The 17897-nt window shown below is 40.2% G+C and overlaps 3 protein-coding genes and 1 non-coding gene across 7 annotated transcripts in view; 2 read left to right on the forward strand and 2 right to left on the reverse strand.

Annotated features, from left to right (window-relative positions):
* The window catches only part of LOC144065881 (uncharacterized), a 155121-nt gene that overhangs the window by 46660 nt on the left and 90564 nt on the right, over positions 1 to 17897 (reverse strand). The window contains exon 2 of one of the 3 annotated variants that reach the window (XM_077589090.1): positions 15539 to 17815. The exons of the other annotated variants lie outside the window; for them this stretch is intronic. Coding sequence (XP_077445216.1) covers positions 15903 to 17815 — 1913 coding nt within the window. The 3' untranslated portion in view covers positions 15539 to 15902. Of the gene's footprint in view, positions 1 to 15538; positions 17816 to 17897 lie in introns of those variants that run through there. 3 annotated transcript variants of the gene reach the window in all.
* On the forward strand, positions 1389 to 6039 carry LOC144065923 (uncharacterized). Its single transcript, XM_077589167.1, has 2 exons — positions 1389 to 1709; positions 3032 to 6039. The coding sequence occupies exons 1-2, from the start codon at positions 1598 to 1600 to the stop codon at positions 4171 to 4173; spliced, it is 1254 nt and encodes a 417-aa protein (XP_077445293.1). The 5' UTR covers positions 1389 to 1597; the 3' UTR covers positions 4174 to 6039.
* LOC144065944 (transient receptor potential cation channel subfamily V member 4-like) lies at positions 5499 to 17760 on the reverse strand. Of its 2 annotated transcripts, XM_077589191.1 has the most exons (6): positions 17651 to 17760; positions 14847 to 14904; positions 7810 to 8012; positions 7604 to 7719; positions 6395 to 6547; positions 5499 to 6322 (listed from the first exon to the last, which is right to left on the reverse strand). In XM_077589191.1, the coding sequence occupies exons 3-6, from the start codon at positions 8010 to 8012 to the stop codon at positions 6132 to 6134; spliced, it is 663 nt and encodes a 220-aa protein (XP_077445317.1). In that variant the 5' UTR covers positions 14847 to 14904; positions 17651 to 17760; the 3' UTR covers positions 5499 to 6131. The 2 variants fall into 2 exon arrangements, with proteins under 2 accessions (XP_077445317.1, XP_077445316.1); XM_077589190.1 differs by lacking the exons at positions 14847 to 14904; positions 17651 to 17760 and adding an exon at positions 8159 to 8473.
* On the forward strand, positions 13279 to 13390 carry LOC144066431 (U5 spliceosomal RNA). The gene has a single exon (XR_013297596.1). It is a non-coding gene; the product is annotated as a U5 spliceosomal RNA (small nuclear RNA).

The following is a 17897-nucleotide window of genomic DNA, read 5'->3' on the forward strand; positions in this document are numbered from 1 at the left end:
TATGAAGAACAACTTTCTCGTGCGTTATGTTGCAAACTGTCAATTGCTCGTGAGTTGAATGCTCCTGTTTGACCTCAAAAAGTTCCTCCTGGGGCTTTGGCCGTTGTGTTCTTGCCGACATTTCCACACGTGAATTCTGATGATGGCGGCGGCTTTGATAGCTGCTAGCTAGGCTAAGCTAAATTAGCCAGGAAACCTACAACGAGTTCTTCGTCGACTTGTTCCTTTAATAGCTGCTAGCTAAACTAAAGCATAAACAATCTCTTCGGCGACTTGTTCCTTTGATAGCTGCTAGCTAAACTAAAGCATAAACAATCTCTTCGGCGACTTGTTCCCTTGATAGCTTTTAGCTAAATTAAGCTAAAGTATAAACAAGCTATTTGACGACTTGTTTCTTTGAAAGCTGCTAGCTGGGCTAAGATAAAGCAGGTTTTGCTGATAAATAGTGATGAACGAGCGACACTGGTGCGTCAGCACTGTGCCGAAAAGAACCACGTGACTGATACAGAAAATGTATCGTTTGGCCAAAGTGTTTAGTATACGGAAATAAACTTTATCAAAGTGTCGTGGGTCTGTTGGATGGACTTTTACGTAATTATTGATAATTCTGAGTTTCTCCCAGTGTGGAATTATTTTGATCGTATCATGAAGGATTTGTTCTGCGCATGCGCTTTAAGCGTGTGTGTGTGTGTATATACATATACATACACACACACACACACACACACACACACACACACACACACACACACACACACACACACACACATGTATATAGTATATATACACACACATATATTTATATATATATGTATGGCTGATATTTAAGGTCATAAAGTAGCTTATGCTAGACACGTCGGGGAACCATAGGTTAAGTTTTGGTGGCCAAACAAACTTTTCCTTTTGGGTTTAAAATACCTTTGAGAAATTGCTAATTTTCTGATATGATTTCTTAAAATGCGCTTCTTCGATAACTTGTGATTGACAGTGTCTTAATTATTGTGTACAATGTCAACGAATACTGAAATTAAAATTAAACAAATTTTCTCCTGACCACGAGAGAGCGGTACCTAAATAAGAGACTGATTTCTGCGAGTTCAAACCGTTTCATTGAAGAACTACTTCTCCCGTGATGCCAATCGGCGAAACAGCCACAGCTCCATTATCAAGGACGTTTTTTCTGCGCATGCGCGTTTTGCGACGCCTCCTTTTGAGATGAATCTTCAAGTGATTTATGTTTAATTTAATTAAAACCTGCGCAAACATTGTTTTGCACAAATCACATGTCAGAACGTTTGAAGAATAATTATTTCCTATTTCCGACTCTCTTACATTTATAAATCGAAGGAAGTGACGCTGCGACCGCGCATGCGCAGTTTTCGCCACCAAACTTAACCTATGGGTCCCCGTCGTGTCTAGCATAAGCTACTTTATGACCTTAAATATCAGCCAAAATCATTTTCAAGACCTCGTTGAAGCTTTACGGGCTACATTAGCTCAGCCTGTTAGCATATATCAAAGGAACAAGTCTCTCACGTCGTCGAAGAACTTTGAAGCTTTGCGGCCTACCTTAGCTTAGCCTAGCTAGCAGCTATCAATGGCGTCTCCATCAGAATTTACGTGTGGGAAAAGAGCAGCAACGGTCCACGAGGAAAACTCGACATTTTGCAAAATAATGCATGCAAAAGTTGTCCTTCACAGACTAGAAGGTGGGTCCATTTTTATATCTATATATTTCCTAAACCATTAAGGCTTAATGCTAATTGTAGAAGTGCTATATCTGTGCAATGCAATTGCAAATTCAAGGACAGTAATCCCTCAGCATTTCACTACATCGCAGAATTTTTATGGGGAAAATGTTTTTTATTTTTTAAATTATTTTTCAAGCGGAAGCAACTCCCATGTCTTCCTCTTGCTACTAGGACTCAACACTGAAGTTTTTTATTTTATTTTAAGTTCTTAAAAATGTGAAAAGCGGGCCAGAGGAGCGAGTGGTTAGCGCGTCGGCCTCACAGCTCTGGGGTCCTGGGTTCAAATCCAGGTCAAGTCCACCATTGTAGAGTTTTCATGTTCTCCCCAGGCCTGCGTGGGTTTCCTCCAGGTACACCGGTTTCCTCCCACACTCCAAAGACATGCATAGACTTTGCATAGTAAGGCCTTTTTTAATAATAAAAAAGACCATGTATAGTAAAGCATTAGTTTCTTTAAAAATGACCATTTATAGAAAGGCTTTTTTTCAAATTTTTTACCTTTTTATTTTGACGTGTGTGGGTTTTCTCCGGGTACTCCGGCTTCCTCCCACATTCTAAAGACATGGTAGGCTGATTGGACACTCTAAATTGCTCCTAGGTATGAGTGTGAATGGTTGTCTGTCTCGTTGTGCCCTGCGATTGGCTGGCCAACAATTCAGGGTGCCCCCCCGCCTCTGGCACAAAGTTAGCTGGGATAGGCTCCAGCACCCCCCCCCCCCCCCCCCCCCCGACTCTGATGAGGATAAAGGGTTTTCAGAAAATGAGATGAGATTAAAGAATCCTTTGGGTTTAATAAAACAAAACATTTTTAAACATTGAAATGTGTAGGTGTGCTCTTAATTGGACTTTAATTTTGAAGGTGAACTCTGTTTTCCTCAAACTGTTGATTACAATGTGGGTCACCCGCAAGTGCTTTAATTATTCCTTATTAATTGAACATTTGCTGTGGCAGCCAGCATATTACAGGAATACATTGACATACGAGTGTCCCAATTTACGGGAAATTTGAGAAACGAGCTAAATTCCGAGCATTTTTTTTCCCTTGAGATATGAGACAAATTGGAGATACAAGCTTATTGAGATGGTTCCATGTGGTCGAATATGTGTGGGTGTGTATAGTCATTTGAGTTGATTTCAGTTAAATTTCAAGTTAATGTCATGTTACGAGCCTAACCACCGCCGATATAAGTATAAGACTTTACATTCCCAGTCTAACCTAAAGGACTTCTCGTTAGATAGACAGATTATGAAACATATCATTTATCTTCGTGTCTGTGCAGGTTTCAGAGAATATCTTGGTCCTGATGGGAAAGAGTCTGCTGGCCTTAAAAAGGAACTCGAGCTCCCCCAAATCAAAGGGGAGGAGCCAGAGTTCTCTCAACAACAAATGAGAGTCAAGCGACTTCCAATCAAGAAGGAGGAAGATGATGTCACCTGGTCACTTGGTGAATTCCTGAAGAGGGAAGAGGATCTGGGCGTGACCAGCAGAGGGGCGGAGCCTGCACACACCTTAACCTTACCCCAAATTAAAGAGGAGGAGTCAGAGTTCCCTCAACAGCAAATCAAAAAGGAGGAAGAAGATGTCACTGTGTCAACTGGTGAGCCTTTCAAGAGTGAAGATGATCTGGGCGTGGCCGGCAGAGGGGCGGAGACTCCGAACGGCAGCTCAGCAGAAGGGCAAGCAAACAATTTAATTGCTCCGTTATCAGAAAGCGAAGACTTGCTTTATGACAATGAAGGTCTTAAGGACGGCAAACTCTGGAAATACTCTCAGTGTGGAAAAATCTTTGGGAAAAAGTCTACTTTGAAAACACATATGAGGAGCCACACCGGGGAGAAACCCTTATGTACAATTTGTGGTAAAACATTTACACGCAAGGTAAAGTTAAATATTCATGCAAGAACACACACTGTTGAAAAACCATTTTCGTGTTCAGTTTGTGGTCAAAGATTTACAGAGAAGAGATACTTAATTAGTCATACAAGAACCCACACTGGTGAAAAACCATTTTCGTGTTCAGTTTGCGGTAAAGCCTTTTCTCAACAGCATAACTTAAAATCGCACACGAGAACACACACTGGTGAAAAACCATTTGCGTGTTCATTTTGTGGTCAAAGATTCACATGGAAGGGACACTTAAATCGTCATGCAAGAACACACACGGGTGAAAAAACATTTTCGTGTTCAGTTTGCGGTAAAAGATTTACAGAGAAAGAAAGCTTAAAAATCCACACAAGAACCCACACTGGTGAAAAACCATTTTCGTGTTCAGTTTGTGGTCAAAGATTTACACACAATCAAAACTTAAAAAGGCACACAAGAACCCACACTGGTGAAAAACCATTTTCGTGTTCACTTTGTGGTCAAACATTCACACGGAAGGATTACTTAATTAGTCATGCAAGAACACACACAGTTTAAAAGTCATTCTCGTGTGCAGTTTGCGGTAAAACATTTACAGATAAGGGAACGATAAAAACCCACATAAGAACCCACACTGGTGAAAAAACAATTTTCTGCTCAGTTTGTGGTCGAACATTTTCCCAAAGGAGAAGCTTAGAACACTTATTAACCCACACAGGAGAACAATGTTTTCCTGCTCAGTCTGTGGCCACAGATTCGCTACAACAGCCTAATTAAAAAGCTACACAATTCAAAAACCTTTTCCAGGTGCAGTTAATGTTCCAACATTTTGACAGAAGGGAACCTGAAAAGAAGACTTAACAACCCGCAGTGGCGAAAAGCCCTTTCTTTGCTCAATTTTTGGTTCAACACGTTGGTTAAAAATACTTAATAATACATAATACTAAGTTTGTTGCCAAGGATTTATTCATAAGACTTAAAAGACACAAATGTGTGTGTGTATGTTATCTATTAATTGGCGAAAATGATGAGAATCTCTCGTGTCATTTTTGAATCATGTTGATAAAATTAGTCTGCTGTGAATTTGTGTCTGTTTGAAAAAGAGAAAAACAAGTCAAATGTTGTTTTATTTCATTTAATCTTCAGAATTTTCTATTAGCTTTGTAAACTACATTCTTTTCCTTTTTTAACTATAAGAACTTACTTTGGGTTCATTTTGGAGTATTTTTCCATTTTATATTTATCCAAACGGATTTGATCTGTATGTAAATAGACCTGGCAGTTGGTATATGAAGTCAAATTTGAATTGTTTTTTATTTTATTTTAATGTTGAACAAATGGATAATACTCAATATTCTTATGTATAATCATTAGTATGAAAAAAATATTGATGGCTTGAAACTTATCGTTGTGATTGTACATTGCTTTCACCTGTGGTCGCCTCCCCTGTGTGTCACCCACCTGTTTTCCATGTCTCGTTAACCCATGGCTTACTGCTTCCTGTGGCTTTTTGTTCATTTTAATTTTTGGGGGGTGTAATTTTTGATTTTTGGCTCATGTTTTCAGTTTGCTCTTTGTGTTTTGAATTAATACTCTTTATGTATACCGTAATGATTGTATTGACTCACTACGAGTGATGGGTTTGTGAGCATCACTTGTCGTTTCCATATAGTGACCCACTGCTTCGCAGAATACTGACACAATATGTATATATATATATATGTATATATATATGTGTATATATATATATACGTACATACGTGCGTACGTGCGTGCGTGCGTGCGTACGTACGTACAGTTTTAGCACCTATCCCTAATTCCTTAACTCAGTCTGATCTCATCTAACAAATGTGCGCGTTCAGCATCGAAGGAAGAAACCAGGGTTTGCGAGTTACTCCACAGATGGTTTATTCCAGAAATTGATCCTTACAGAGCTCCGGGCCCCCTCCCAAATAATAGTAAACCAGCTGCGCGTCGTAATGCACAGTGGAGGATGAAAAGACAACGGTCCACACCCGCGTTTGCACAGTTATAGTTAAACAAAAATGAATATTCATTCGCTGATTCTAATGATATTCGGACTGTCCCACGACGATTCTGGAGGGGTGTCCTCCCCTGAGATCTGCTTGTCCACGAATCCACGTCTGGCTTGGTCGCTCCCTCCGCAGGAATTCCTTTGTTTCTGGTATCATCTGGACCATCGCCCTCTCCGCGGGGATCCCTTTGTCTCTGGTTTCATCTGGACCACTTATCACCGGGACCACTTGTCACCTGGACCACTTATCACCTGGACCACACCTTGAAGCAGAAACTCAGACAAAAGACCTTTTGTTCATTGTAAATGAGTTGAGAACAATAGTTTCAATCCTACTGTGGTACTATATCAAAAATGCAACAGCTACAATAAAATGAAGGAATAAAATATGTCATATTCTTCATTCCCTCTCTTGGTCTCCCAAAAGAGACCATACCGACAAACAACACACAAGTTAGTAAGAAAAAACTAAGAAGAGTGTTCATTTGACAAACTCAAATGGTGAAAGTGAAAAGTGGAGTCCGGCGCACTCACCAAAGTAGAAGATTTGCCCGTCATGCGGCTGAAAGAATTGGCCCGAAGCCTTAGCGTGGACGTCGGCTCCTTTGCTGAGCAGAAGCTTGACGTAGCTGAGGCTCCTTCGCTCTATGGCGATGTGCAGTGCCGTCTGCCCTGTTTACCGTCGGCGAAAAACATTTCTACAATGGATGCAAAATGAATGCTTGGCGGAGTATGCAAACTGACCTTTGTTATACATGTTGGTGTAAGCCGCGTTGACAAACGCTTCAATGTCACCCATCCTCTCTGAGACGTTGATGAGGGATTCGACGGTGGGATTTGTGCCACCTCGGAGGTTGAGCAGAGCCTTCATCAGAGCCGTTTCCCCGCACGTCTGGTCTGCGGGACAAACATTTTTTATGGGTCAAACTGGGAGGACAGGCTGTCTTGCATGGTCATTTTTTTGAACGAAAAAAAAGCCTTACGATACATGGTCTTTTTTTATAGGAAAATAGCGTTACTATAGTATATGGTCTTCAAGGAAAAAAGCCTAACTAAGCATGGACTTTTTTTTTAAATAGCCTATACATGGTCATTTTTTGAACGAAAAAAAAAGCCTTACCATACATGGTCTTTTTTTTTAAAGGAAAAAAGCCTTGCCGTCTTTTTTGGGGGGGAAATAGCGTTACTATATATAGTCTTTTTTTTAAAAAGCCTTACTATACATGGTCATTTTTTGAACGAAAAAAAAAGCCTTACCATACATGGTCTTTTTTTTAAAGGAAAAAAGCCTTGCCGTCTTTTTTGGGGGGGAAATAGCGTTACTATATATAGTCTTTTTTTTAAAAAAGCCTTACTATACATGGTCATTTTTTGAACGAAAAAAAAAGCCTTACCATACATGGTCTTTTTTTTAAAGGAAAAAAGCCTTGCCGTCTTTTTGGGGGGGGAAATAGCGTTACTATATATAGTCTTTTTTTTAAAAAGCCTTACTATACATGGTCATTTTTTGAACGAAAAAAAAAGCCTTACCATACATGGTCTTTTTTTTAAAGGAAAAAAGCCTTGCCGTCTTTTTTTGGGGGGAAATAGCGTTACTATATATAGTCTTTTTTTTAAAAAGCCTTACTATACATGGTCATTTTTTGAACAAAAAAAAAAGCCTTACTTTACATGGTCTTTTTTTAAAAGGAAAAAAGCCTTACTATACGTGATCAATTTTTTTAACAAATAAAAGCTTTTTTTTTTAAAGAAAACTAGCCTAACATTTCATTGATGTATTAACATGTATTAGTTAATGATATAGTTACATCTTTAAAACTACAATAATGGTTGATGATAAAAAACTGAATTGATTTCTTTCACCAGTATGTGGCTTTTGTCTTGTTGTTGGCAACGGCATTAATGTATCCCAAAAATAGATGGAAATAGAGAAGTGTTTGCGTTAACACTCACACTCAGAGTCGCTGAGTTTCTTCGTGTTTTGGTCCAAGTAGTCGTAAAGGCCTTCCAAGCTGAGGACGTCTCCTCCGGCCGCCGCTTTGAACAGGCTATTCAAGTCAAACGTCGGACTGTCCCGAAACACACAAAAATAAAAAAAATAAAAAATGACATTTCCCTCCTTTTTCCTGTAGAAAAAAAGTCACTTTCAAAGTACTCACGTGATCGCAGGTAGCCCTGGCCCAGGCAAATTGGGAGGATCGAGGTTAGAGGGACTTTCAGGTCTGAGCTCCACCATTTCCGTTTCCTCCTGGTTGTCGGTGTCGTTGGGCGCTCCGGGGTCCGGCTGGGCCGCGCTCAGAACCGAGCCCTGCATGTCTCCTGCAGGAAACGTCCTTTTTTTGTCTAACTTCAATTTCTTCATCTGCAGATAGAAAAGCTTTTATACTTACTTTGTATTCAAGTTTCGAGAGAGAAGAGTCATGTTTATTACACAACGAAAATAACTGATCATAACAAATAATCCCCATTGTGATTCTGGGTTAGTTCAAATAATAACAAATAACTTACCTTGAATGAATCAATAGTTTGGCTTTCTAGGAAGATTTTTGTTAAGAAAGATCAAACTCGCGGCCCTCGGGACGATAATTAGCAGGACCCGTTTTAATACGTCTTAATTATGAAAGATGAATGTTCGCGCGGCCCGCCCGCAACATTGATATTAATGACACTTGTTGTGTTCGGAGCTGAATGAACCAATCACGGTGAGGTATACGGCTCTGGAGGGCGGGACATCGGCCGGGCTGTCCAGTGCCTCGCTCACTCACTCATTCATTCCTCCAATCAGCTGAGCGGCGTCGTCGGGGAGGCGGGGGCCCGGTTCCTCCGGGCCAATTACAGCTGGGCGCCCCGCCGGGAGGAGTCGGGACAAAACCTGACCTGCAGGGCCAACTTGAGACTGCCGGGGCATTAAAATGGCTTTTATTAATGCCAATAACTCTAACATAAAAGCACAGCGTTCAACACACATATATATATATATATATATATATATATATATATGTATATATATATATATATATATATATATATATATATATATATATATATATATATATATATACATATATTGTTAGAATTATTATGGAATATTCTATATGTGTTGTAAGTGTGACATACTAGACTGTTTGATTTATTAACGATTGCATGTAAAGAAGGTATAACGAGTTTGGATTGAATGGGTGTATCGGTGGTCGATTGTTGATCCTTGGATCCACATGGCAAGTGTGGGGCATGTTAAAGAAGATCGGTATTCGATTATTGATGTCTTAACAAATAGCTTGAGGCACGGGAGATGTGTTGAATCATTACAGTAAAAGTTGGATTGAAGTAACAACAACATCTCACTGTTCTGATTATTTCCCCCTGTGTGTCAAGATCAAATGCAGGGTGTAACATTTTGGAGGCACCGCTGGGATTGCTGTTCAGATGTCCAGTGTCCAAGACCTGCTCACTGAATTCTGAGCCAGCTAAATCCCCCCAAACACTACAAACCAGGTAGATGGCAGTGAGAGGAGGTGTTGCTGTTTAAGAAGAACTGGAAGTTGGCGGTTGAGTACTTGTCATCTGAGGCCTACGAGATCATCAGAGGGACAGTAAAGACGTGCCAGTTCAGAGTTCACTCCTGTACAGTCAACAGAGCTCCTAGATCGTCAACAAAATGGAACAGTTACTCGAAGAGGTGGTAGGAACATTGAACAACCTGACGGAAAATAACCTACTGGAAATATGTGATTTTCTTAACATATTAAGAAGTGTTAAACGGAAATCGCGTCTATCATTAGTGGCTCACATTGTAAAGTACCTAGAAAGAGAAGAACTAGAGGAACTGCAGGATGAAGGCATGTCTGAATTGTTGAAACTGAAAGATAAAATATCAGATATGAAGCATGAAGTCAAAAGAGATGAAAACGAAAAGCAAGGATCAAGATTGGAAGAGACTCCAATAACTTTGCCCCAGCTACCAGATGCTGCGGACCCTCAAGGGGGTGTGTCTCCCCAGCCCCAGCCAAGCTCATACTGGCGCAAGGACTTCAAAATTGCCGGCCAAATAGGTGAACCAGGCCAGAGGGACAAGCTGACATTCTCCAGCCTTCTTCATCAAATTGAAAATGGACTGAATAGGGGTTACTTAGATGTGGAAATTATTGATGCAGTTATCAGAGCTATCTCCCCCAGTTTGCAGCTACGTAATTATTTGGAAGAGAAACCTAACCTCACTCTTCCCACACTCAAACGCATCCTACGCGCTCATTTTCAGGAAAGGAGTGCTACCGACCTCTATGTGCAGTTAGCTTCAGAAGTGCAGCATATCAAAGAGACTCCTCAAAGTTTCTTAATGCGAGTCTTAGTTCTTAGGCAGAAGGTACTGTTTGCATCTCGAGAATCAGAATCAGGAATCCAGTACAACCCAAGTTTAGTCCAGCGTATGTGCTTGCACACGATACTCACTGGTCTCCAGAGTGACAGTGTTAGAGTAGATATGCAGCCTCTCTTGCTGAACTGTAAGACTTCAGATGAGCTTTTGCTAGAGCGGTTAAATGTAGCCTGTGCTAATGAAACAGAAAGGAGAAATAAAAAGAAGTTTAGTACCCCACAGGCAGCGACACATATTAGCAAGGTGCACTTAGAAGAACTACGACCTACCAATTGCCCTGGAGAAGAAAAACCAAAAGTGTCCCGTGAGGTACGAGCGGAGTTGACTGAACTTAAGGCAAGTGTTGCTTCTCTTAAAGATCTCGGTGCAGAGATAGCTCAGATCAGAGAGACACTACAGCAGGCTATGTTTCAGCCTCAGTCCTACCTCCCACCTTCATTTAGAAGACCAGTTCGGAAGCCCCAGCCACCTTCTGCAAAACAAAATTACTACAGCAAGCCCCCAGCACCCCCCTGGAACACTCGCCGCCCTGCTTATGTCCCAAGAAGGTGTTTTGCTTGTCAGCAGGGAGGGCGAGATGTGAAGTGCACACATTGTTATCGGTGTGGGAGTGGAGAACATTTCCAAGCTGGATGTAAAATCCGAGGAGGCAGACCACTAAAAGAAGAGACTATAGCAGAGCTAACTCAGGGAAGGGAAGGTGTGGTTCGTGTGCTTTGTGGCACACCCAGTCCACTGGCCATCGTCAATCCTCCCAGCATGCAACAGCAGCAGGTGGGAACTCGGCAACACCTGATGGTGGAACCTGCCGATTCAAAGGCAAAGATCAGACGACTTAGACAAGAGCTAGAAGAGAGGAATGAACAACTGCTCGACAACAGACACCAGCAGGAAAACATGGAGGAAGAAATAAAGAGGCTCCAGCAGGGGAATTTGAAGCTGCTCGTAGACGCCCGTGCAGCCCGCGCCTATCGCGATGAACTGGATGCGCTGAGAGAACGCGCAATCAAAGCTGACAAGCTGGAGTTATACAAGGCCAAAGTGGAGAAAGGGAGACAAGGGATGGAGGAGGCGTACACCATTGCCACCGTGAGTGTACGAAAAGCTGCAGAACTAGGTAAAAAGCACTATGACACCAAAGTGAGGAGCTCCGTGCTACAACCAGGATAGCGCATTCTGAAAAAAAACCTGACACCAGAAGGAGGAAAAATTGACAAGAGTATGGAGAGAAATAAACAGCAGCCGGTATCTCATCTTCAAGAGACAGACCAAGACAGTGGTTATGAAGATGACTTTCACTACGAGCCGCTCCAGGTGCTAAATGAGAGAGATGCCCAAGGGATGGAGTCTAAGCACAGGCCACTGTCAGCGAATCAGAGACTCTGAGTGAAGGGCCCTGCTTCCGGACCAGTACAACGAGAAGATGACTATCAGCGGGAGGACCTGCCTGGTGAGGGAACAAATCTGGCTGTTGAAGATCCTCGTGATGATCATTTATCAGAGACCTCTCCGCCAACCGGTGTGAATGAACCTGAGGCGTTGACTTATGAACGGCCAAGAAGGGAGAGACATCCACCACGACGAACGACCTATGATCAGCTTGGTGTCCCCTCCTGTTATAGTACCCAGTCACCACATCAGCTGCTACCTGCTTACCCTGCACCAGGAGTGGTTCCTTGGTTAGTACACCTGCAGCCATATTACATTCAACCACCCTTTATGTATGGACTCCAACAGGCTTGAGCCTACAAGGGTGACATGTATTATGCGAACATGGACTGTTACCGACTGTGATTACAGTTTCCATCCAGTGAACGTGGACCGTACGAGTTGTGGATTATATTTGAACTGTGGCCCTTGCCGAATGGAGTTTTCATGAGTATCAGCTTACAGAAGAGGATGTGAAATGACAAGTTCGCTAGACTGTTCAGCATTACAACCAACAAGGGGAAGATATTTGGAATATACTGATGTCGGGACGACATTTGTTTTTGTGGGGGAGAGTGTGACATACTAGAGTGTTTGATCTATTAGTGTGACATACTAGTGTTTGATTTATTAATGATTGAATGTTGAGAATGCACAACGAGTTTGGATTGAATGTGTGTATCGGTGTTCGATTGTTGATCCTTGGATCCACATGGCAAGTGTGGGGCATGTTAAAGAAGATCGGTATTCGATTATTGATGTCTTAGCAAATAGCTTGAGGCACGGGAGGTGTGTTGAATCATTACAGTAAAAGTTGGATTGAAGTAACAAAAACATCTCACTGTTCTGATTATTTCCCCCTGTGTGTCAAGGTATGCTGTTTGTTGTAAAGGCTGTTTGAGTTTGGGGTTTGTAATATACACTGTTTAGCGTGTGAGAAAAGAGATAATGGTTATTAATGTTTATTTACTTTTGAATTACGGGCGTGAATGTGAGTCTCGGGTCACGCACATGGAATAGCATTTAGCACGCTACCTTCGGCCACCATTATCGTCTATAACGGTCATAGAAAGGATTTTATATTATTGATATTGCATTGTTTACCCTGTTGAATAATAGTAGGACTACTAGAAGTTGTAAAAGGAAAATATATAACAAGTTATGACCGTGTGTTGAACGAGTGTGTGTGTGCATTGTGTTTTGGGTTCTAAAGTGTTGCTAATATATATATTTATATATATATATATAGGTGTAATTGTACATTATGTTTTGGGTTCTAACGTGTTGATAATGTATATATATGGGTTTAATTGTATGTTATGGGTTTTTGTGTTAATTGATTACAGTAAAAGTTGGATTGAAGTAAACAACAACATCTCACTGTTCTGATTATTTCCCCCTGTGTGTCAAGATCGAATGCAGGGTGTAACATTAGTTTAGTGAACACATAGTTTCATTATACATTGTTATAAACATCTATTTAAAAAAATAAAAAGTCAGTGAGAGAGACGGGCTCGGGCTCACGATCACACCTCCATTTTGGATCATTTGGTTTAATTACTAATTTCATTGCACCATTAAGTCCAACCCATTTGCACCCAAAGGATGCACGTATGCCCTGGATCATATTATATCACAATGCTCTCCAATCCCCCGGCTGCCTCATACAGGTGCTGAAACGTGATTGGCTGCATAATACAGCTTCTGCAATGTGATTGGCTGCTCAATGGATTGGAACCACGCACTAGTTTTTAGTGCTTTAGCCTGTATTAAACTACTATTGCGGATATAGACGTAGTTCGTTCTGTCAATTCTTCATCAATACACTCTTGCTTCTCTTCAAATCGCACAAATCTTTCGCCTTTTACTAAAGATTTATGTGGAGAGGAACAATAAGATTTTCAATCAAATCTTTGATGCTCTGTGCTAGCAAAGCTTCCTGTTTCTGTCTCAACTAAATATGTAGTATTTAATATTAATCTGGGTTAAAGGTTTTTTCACACAATTTCACTGCTTGCATTTTTGCAGTGTTTACGTCCTCAAGCATCTGACTTTGTTCAATGAACGTAAAAGTAATATGTATGTTGATGTTAATTCCTGAGTGTTTTAATCTATATTATTCTGACGAGGCGGTTTTCAGGTGTCCGTTTACCTCTTGAACTTTGTATTTAAAAAAAATACCGTCTAGTATTTGGTTTTCAATTTTCGAAGCATAATTTTGTTAGACATTATAAAAATGTGATTTATAGAGAAGTGCTATTTTGTTCTAGTTGTATTTTGATTTGTGCCTTTGTTCAGACTTTTTTTGTTTAAAATCATTATCTCGACAAACTAAGAACAAAAAATTATCACACGAATTAAAATTATGACTAACCCCAATTAGCAGATTCATGCAATTTTTTAATGACTGCATTAATGTTCTGCACAACACTAGATGTTAGTAGCAAAGTGCATATCCGACCAAACAAAACAACAGGAACTGTGTGGGGGATGGGCTCCATCGTCAAGTAGGATACTCCAAACGAGCATAATTTGTTCCGGGACTGAGCTCGCATGTCGATATTCTCGTAACTCGAACGAACGTTTCCCATTGAAATGAACTAAAAACAAATTAATTTATTCCAAGCCTCTAAAAAAAACACCAAAAACAGGATATTGGATTGGAGAAACATTTTTATTTGTTCTAATTCACCATCTATTAACAAAGTAACAAATAACTAGTGGTTTAATAGTACTAAAATGTGTTTAATAGTAGTAAAATTAGACAGAGATACTTTTTGCACGGCAACACGCTCGTAACATAACAAACTAATTTAAATAAACTTGGATTACGATGCAGACACACTCAAAAATAAGTTTAATCGAACCTAACACTAAACTTAATTCTATTTTTTTTTTGACATTTGATACCTTTCTTCTCCCGTGTTGGCTCTATTTGCCAGTCAATATTGACAGTTGTTTGATTTTGTCTTCCCTTCAAAATATTCCCAAAATGATGCACACAAATGTCCTCACAATAGGATAACACAGGACCATTTGCCAACGAGAAGTACTATACTCCTCTCGTATTATCGAACAAGCTCCTCCGCCATTCGCATTGGCTAACGGAAAAAAAACACTGAAAAAATGCAACGCTCCACCCAGTGCTCGTAGAAACATTACACGAGGGACTTGCGACGGGAAAGACAGTACGCATGAAGTTCTTATGAGCAGCCTCTCGGGTCCGCTGTATGCTCGTATATCAACATTTGTCTCATATCTCAAGATATATATTTGCTCAAAATTTTACTCGCATCTCAAATTGCTCGTATGTCGGGGCACTCGTATGTCGAGGTATTACTGTACTGTAATAAATAGCTAGACTGGTTTCCTACATATACAAACTTTACTTACTTCTCAGAAGTGAACATAAGGTCGACTTGATTCCAAAACAATAGAAAGACCGTGTAACCTAAAAAAAAAGGAAAAATACAAATGGAAAACCAAGCTGGATTCTTCACAGGAGTTAAAAAAAACACCTCTCCGGCCTGGCACACAAAAAGGGCTCTCGTTGCCTGCAATAGTTACATTCACATTCAGAAACAAATAAATAAATGTATATTTTTAAATAGAATTGAACCACCATCTTCCCCTGTTGGCAAGGATTAATATAATAAGCCTGTACCCTTTACAGCAATTAAGCCACATAAAATGCATGCTGATCAAGAACTCCAAATTCATTCAATAATGTAAATAATACCCCAATCTAGTAGTTTTTTGCAAACATTTAACATTACATTCCCTTTGTAGTTTGTCTATCATCTCCTATAAAACTTTCTCACTCAATGTTTTTCCAATAGTTACACATAAAATAAAAATCTACCAATAATCCCCTTCAACATCAAAAAGATAAAAACAATTTATCGTTAATTTCAGACATGAAGTTACCGTATTTGCACACCTGTAGAAAGAAAACAATCTCTTATAAAATAATTTGTCAAATTGTTCAAATTAATGTATTCATTAAATCTGAGCAAATACCGCTTCACTTTTTTGTTACCTTTGAATTTGGAAGGCTGATTTTGTCAACAAAAAGACCCAAAAAGTATTTTTCACCAAAAAGAGATCTTTATTGAAACTACCAAAAAGATGACACGTTAAATTACAGATTAAAAAGTGTAAACAAGATTTTCAGAACGCAAAATACAATTACACTTCGATTACAATGATCTTTCATACAGAATTTGAAAAAGCAAGCAAAGCCGTGATTGGCCACTGCTTATTACAACACATTTGCGTCTTTTAAGTCTATCCTGACGACAAAATCTCTGGCAAGAGCAGGAAAAAGGTTTCTGACGTGTGGGTAATTGTGTTTTTAAGATATTCCTGCCACAAATCGACCAAAAAAAGGGCTTTTCTCCTCTGCGGGTTGTTAAGTCTTCTTGTTCAGGTTTTTCCATTGGGTAGCTTTTAATTGGGCTGTTGTAGCGAATTTGTGGCCACAGACTGAGCAGGAAAACATTGTTCCCCAGTGTGGGTTATTAAGTGTTCTTTTAAGCTTCTCTTATGGGAAAATGTTCGACCACAAACTAAGCAGGAAAATGGTTTTTCGCCAGTGTGGGTTCTTGTGTGTTTTTTTAAATTACTCTTCTCTGTAAATGTTTTACCACAAACTGAACATGAAAATGGTTTTTCACCAGTGTGGGTTCTTATGTGGATTTTTAAGGATTCATTGTGAGAAAAGGCTTTACCGCAAACTGAACACGAAAATGGTTTCTCACCAGTGTGGGTTCTTGTGTGTTTTTTTAAATTTCGCTTCTCTGTAAATGTTTTACCACAAACTGAACATGAAAATGGTTTTTCACCAGTGTGGGTTCTTGCATGACTAATTAAGCTTCCCTTCCGTGTGAATCTTTGACAACAAACTGAACACGAAAATGTTTTTTCACCTGTGTGTGTTCTTGCATGACTAATTAAGTCTGCCTTCCGTGTGAATCTTTGACCACAAAATGAACACGAAAATGGTTTTTCACCAGTGTGGGTTCTTGTGTGGTCTTCTAAGTGGTGCTTTTGAGAAAAGGCTTTACCGCAAACTGAACACCAAAATGGTTTTTCACCAGTGTGGGTTCTTATGTGGATTTTTAAGTCTCCCTTCCGTGTGAATCTTTGACCACAAACTGAACACGAAAATGGTTTTTCACCAGTGTGGGTTCTTATGTGGATTTTTAAGGATTGATTGTGAGAAAAGGCTTTACCGCAAACTGAACACGAAAATGGTTTTTCACCAGTGTGGGTTCTTGCATGACTAATTAAGATTCTCTTCCGTGTGAATCTTTGACCACAAACTGAACACGAAAATGGCTTTTCACCCGTGTGGGTTCTTGTGTGTATTTTTACACTTCCCTTCCGTTTAAATGTTTTACCACAAACTGAACACGAAAATGGTTTTTCGCCTGTGTGTGTTCTTGCATGACTAATTAAGTGTCCCTTCCGTGTGAATGTTTGACCACAAACTGAACACGAAAATGGTTTTTCACCAGTGTGGGTTCTTATGTGGATTTTTAAGGATTCATTTTTAGAAAAGGCTTTACCGCAAACCAAACACGTAAATGGTTTTTCACCAGTGTGGGTTCTTGTGTGTATTTTTACATTTCCCTTGTGTGTAAATGTTTTACCACAAACTGAACACGAAAATGGTTTTTCGCCTGTGTGTGTTCTTGCATGACTAATTAAGTGTCCCTTCTGTGTAAATGTTTTACCACAAACTGTACATGATAAGGGTTTCTCCCCAGTGTGGCTCCTCATATGTGTTTTCAAAGAAGACTTTTTCCCAAAAGTTTTCCCACACTGAAAGCATTTGCAAAGTTTGTCACCACTGGGATTTTTCTGAACATCTTCAACATCATCATCGTCAAAAAGCAAGTCGTTGCCATCTGATAAAGGAGCAATTAAATTTTCTGCTCGCCATCCTTCTGTTGAGCTTCCGCTCAGAAGCTCCGCCCCTATGTTGGCCGTGTCCAGATCATCTTCACTCTTGAAAGGCTCACCAGTTGACCATTTGACACATTCCTCGTTTTTGATTGGAGGTTGCTCTTCTCTTTTGCACTGTTGAGGGAACTCTGGCTCCTCCTCTTTAATTAGGGGCCATGTTCCTGTGTTTGCAGGTTCCGCCCCACCACTGGCCACGCCCAGAACATCTTCCCTCTTCACGAACTCACCAAGTGACCAGGAGAAATGATCTTCCTCCCTTTTGATTGGACGTTGCTCGTCTCCCATTTGTTGTTGAGGGAACTCTGGCTCCTCCTCTTTGATTTGGGGGAGCTCAACTTCCCCTTCAAGGTCAACACACTCATGCCCATCAGCACCAAGATCATTTCTGAAACCTGCAAAGACACAAAGATAAATGATTAACCATTTTCCAAATATAAATGACTGAATTTCTTGTTCACAGAAATGAAACCAAAC

Source organism: Stigmatopora argus, chromosome 20 (assembly GCF_051989625.1).
Source record: "Stigmatopora argus isolate UIUO_Sarg chromosome 20, RoL_Sarg_1.0, whole genome shotgun sequence".
In the NCBI taxonomy this organism is placed as follows: domain Eukaryota; kingdom Metazoa; phylum Chordata; class Actinopteri; order Syngnathiformes; family Syngnathidae; genus Stigmatopora; species Stigmatopora argus.

What these genes read in the sequence shown, in the direction of transcription:
- LOC144065944 (XM_077589191.1), bottom strand. Translation starts at nt 8,012, where the DNA reads ATGAAGAAATTGAAGTTAGACAAAAAAAGGACGTTTCCTGCAGGAGAC. An exon ending in CCAGGGCTACCTGCGATCAC is followed by an intron (nt 7,720 to 7,809) that starts GTGAGTACTTTG and finishes GTTTCGGGACAG; the next exon opens with TCCGACGTTTGACTTGAATA. An exon ending in GAAACTCAGCGACTCTGAGT is followed by an intron (nt 6,548 to 7,603) that starts GTGAGTGTTAAC and finishes TTTGTCCCGCAG; the next exon opens with ACCAGACGTGCGGGGAAACG.
- LOC144065923 (XM_077589167.1), top strand. Translation starts at nt 1,598, where the DNA reads ATGGCGTCTCCATCAGAATTTACGTGTGGGAAAAGAGCAGCAACGGTC. An exon ending in TGTCCTTCACAGACTAGAAG is followed by an intron (nt 1,710 to 3,031) that starts GTGGGTCCATTT and finishes GTGTCTGTGCAG; the next exon opens with GTTTCAGAGAATATCTTGGT.